The 3,620-nt window shown below is 41.2% G+C and overlaps 1 protein-coding gene across 1 annotated transcript; it reads left to right on the top strand.

The window, feature by feature from the left end:
• The first annotated feature begins 468 nt into the window (after window positions 1-468).
• LOC146473031 (G1/S-specific cyclin-D2-like) lies at window positions 469-2,701 on the top strand. Its single transcript, XM_085118782.1, has 5 exons — window positions 469-885; window positions 981-1,196; window positions 1,419-1,572; window positions 1,846-1,994; window positions 2,471-2,701. Exons 1-5 carry the CDS (start codon window positions 691-693, stop codon window positions 2,600-2,602), a joined length of 846 nt encoding a protein of 281 aa, XP_084974908.1. The 5' UTR covers window positions 469-690; the 3' UTR covers window positions 2,603-2,701.
• The last annotated feature ends 919 nt before the right edge of the window (window positions 2,702-3,620 follow it).

Raw genomic sequence — 3,620 nt, 5'->3', positions numbered from 1 at the left:
ATTTTTCCGGTCACGGGCTGTTGACTTTATGTGCTGGAATGCTTGGAATTCTATGCAACGTCGAGCAAACTCCGCCTAGTTCCTATTCATTAAGGGAAAAGAACCCGTATGGCGACTCCTGTAAGCACACAAACGTTCATGGAAATGTACAAAGCAATTCCCTGAGCCAGATTTGCCCTCTGGTTAGAAATCTTGATAAAAATCTAGATTTACTCGGCCAGTAGTGTGGAGGTGTCGTAAGAGTTTCCGGTCCAGTGAAGAGTGTTGCGGTCAAGATAGACTTTCTGGGCCATGCCGCTTGTCTCTGATTGGATACTTTTTGAAAGGCAGGAAGCTATCATAATGCACGTTGCCTAGCGAAATTGTAAAATCTACCCAGCAACGTAAGCATATGCTAAATGACTGGTTGTCAATTATAAATTACGCAGAGACCCAGACTAGATTTCTTTTTACACCTTGCGCATCTCGCTGAAAGTTTATAATAATCCGGGCTCATTGCGCCGGGGGTCAGTCTCGTCGAGGCCACACGCACTAGCTAGATTCAGCAGCATTCCTTCTTGATCGAAGTGACTGCTGCTGCAATCGAAGCCTGTGACTTCAAACTGGCTTTGCAGCACAGCCCCGGCGCTGTCCGCATCAGCGTTACGTGGACTCTGTAAGAGTTTTAACTTCCGCTGTCGGTCAACTAGCATGGAACTGCTGTGTTGCGAGGGACCAAGGGTTCGATATGCGTACCGAGATCCAGTTCTGCTTCAAGACGATCGTGTATTGCGGAATTTACTTACTTGTGAGGATAAATACATCCCCAGTTGTCGCTACTTCAACATTGTACAGAAGGAGATTGAACCGCACATGAGGCGAATGGTAACCACTTGGATGCTTGAGGTAAATAAATACACCATGCTCGTATTTCCATCGTTATAAATAGATCGACGCGTTCGATCGCTGGAAAATTTCACAAAATATATCTTACGTTGCAGGTTTGTGAGGAGCAAATGTGTGAAGAAGAGGTCTTTCCTTTATCTGTGAACTATTTAGACCGATTTTTGTCGGTTGTGCCTACCAGAAAATGCCAGCTACAGTTACTTGGAGCTGTTTGTATGTTCATCGCCAGTAAACTTAAAGAGACGTCGCCGCTCTCAGCTGAAAAACTATGCATTTATACGGATAATTCCATTACTTGTCAAGAATTACTGGTAAGATCAATGAAAATGCTTCATTCCATTCATTCTGTTATCGCGAACTCGTGCTTTTGCGGTCACGGCTAATTTTCCGCGATTATTTCTAAAGTGATTTTTAACCATTTATCACCGTCAATGTTTATTTTGCCCTGTCATTTCTGATTTGCCGCACGAATCGTTTTTCTCTTTCTATATATATCTCTCAACGTTGTTTTTATTTTGATTTCTTCCTTACAGGATTGGGAAATTTTAGTTCTCGGAAAGCTTAAATGGGACTTGTCTGCCGTCACTCCTTACGATTTTTTGGAGCAGATATTCTGCCGGCTCTCTCTTCCAAATGTGGACGTGATACGAAAGCATGCCGCAACTTTCATCGCTTTATGCTGTACAGGTGATGAGAGCTCCCTCTTTATTTACGCACTAAGATAAGAAGTTAATCAAGCCCTAATTCCACAACTGAACTGTTTGCCTCCGTCAAAGTCCATCAAAAGCAAATCTTAAATTTTCCCAGACACCCTCAGTTTTAACTTAAGACTTTATATGACTAACATACTGAGCTCGATGAGTTTCAGTTGGAAACAAAATTTCGGGATTGCTATTCATCGTTTGTTTTGTTAACAAAAGTACGTAACATATACTTTTTTTCTTTTTTTTTTTTGTATAGATGAGAAGTTTTTGATGTATCCGCCGTCAATGCTCGCTGCGGCCTCGGTATGTGCGGCTTTCTCCGGACTTGCAACAGAAGAACAAAAATACATTTGGACAAGAACAAAGCTGGTGTCCTTCCTTCAAAGTCTAACACACATTGAACCGGTAAGAGACTTGAAAATCTGTTGGGAAGAAAACAAACAGGCATAATAAGTAGAGCGCGCCAAGCGGAATCCATTGCAGGTCAAGGGGACATTGTGTTGGTGACTTAGTTCTCCGTGATGAACAAAAGCAAATACGTTTGCAAAATAATTACAATACTACCAGAGCAAACACAGAAAAGTTTTCATTATATCTGTAAACTAGTTTCACTGATTTATTAGCAAAATCTACGGCCTTTTCACAGATTGTTTGTCCCATCCATATCTCATTTCATTCCCAGTTTTCTTTTTTATTACTATTATTTTTTGGCTAGTTTCTTTTAAAAATGCGATTACGTTCATTTTAGCATTCCCTAGAAAAAAAAACAACGTTTCTAGTGAAAACAAAACACTCTTTCGCACTTGAGAACGCTCCTTGAACAAACAAGCCCGGATTTGGAGTATGAACTAAGCTTTTTCCATCTCTCTTTCTCCACAAAGGAATACCTTCAGTCGTGTCAAGAACTTATGGAAGAAGTACTTCATTTTAATGTCACTGAAACTCCATCTTCCAAGATTGAAAACGGAAGCACGCCTAGCACTCCAACAGACTTACAGGAAATCCATTTTTGACAAAGGCATTTTGCAGGACTGTCACAGAACTTTCCGTGTTTGTGTGCCCGCCTTTCCTGAGTGTGTAAATACTGTAATAAACGAACTGGAATTGTTGCATTTTTATTCTGCGTGTGCTTTCAGCGTGTGCTTGGTCGTCGCGCATTGTGTTTTTCAATGCAGAACGTGCAAATCAATAGCGTGCGGTTTCCTTTCACTCAAAAGCGTACCGTGCCGACATTTGTGACATGACGTCTTGTCGAAGGATTGTGTTTGCAGTGTAAACGGAATTAGTGCCTATCGAAGAAAGAAAGACCTTCTTCAACAGAAAGCAAACATTGCAAATCCTACAAATCCCTTAGCTTGAACTGGTCTATTTTGTACCTGTTTGCGATGTCTTGTGTTTGCCGACCCACGCGCGAAAAAATGCGGCCAATTCATTTACTCCGATTGGAACGCCTTCAAATTAGTGCTGCAAGTGCAAAGCGAAGTCAACAATCCTCGCGTGACTGCGTACGGGATTGACAGGAGAAACATGTCAAAAGTGAAAATTCAGAAGTTATTTTTACAGGTGCGCTAAAGAAATTCGATTAGAAACACGCGTCGAATTTGATATTGATGTGTGTCTTGCTATCGCTTAAAGCATTCTTACTCGTGCGCAACTGTACACCTGTTTGGAAGCAAAAAAACACCACGTGTTGAAAATTCCGGGCGTTACTAGAAACTTCATTTTTTTCCAAAGTATTTTGATTCAAACGGGCAGCTTTCCAAGAACAATTTCTCTTTTCTCATTGTTCATATGCCAAGGCTAAGCTAGTAAAGCATGTACCAGTTACACTTCGATGGTCGATGAAGCGCACGTATTTCGAAGTGAAATTTTTTCCCACGATTTGTCTAAAATTTACTTGATACGGGTCAACGAATATTTAACAAGCAAGAAGGGCGCAGCTGACGTTGTTCGAGGACAAAGACATAGTATTTTGCTTAAAATTCAAGCTCTCAGTCGAAAGCTAGGCGATGTTTCCATATGCGTGTTGTC

This window comes from Pavona decussata, unplaced genomic scaffold, assembly GCF_977016875.1.
Source record: "Pavona decussata unplaced genomic scaffold, jaPavDecu1.1 SCAFFOLD_95, whole genome shotgun sequence".
Lineage (NCBI taxonomy): Eukaryota > Metazoa > Cnidaria > Anthozoa > Scleractinia > Agariciidae > Pavona > Pavona decussata.
This window is presented reverse-complemented; position numbering and strand designations above follow the sequence as displayed.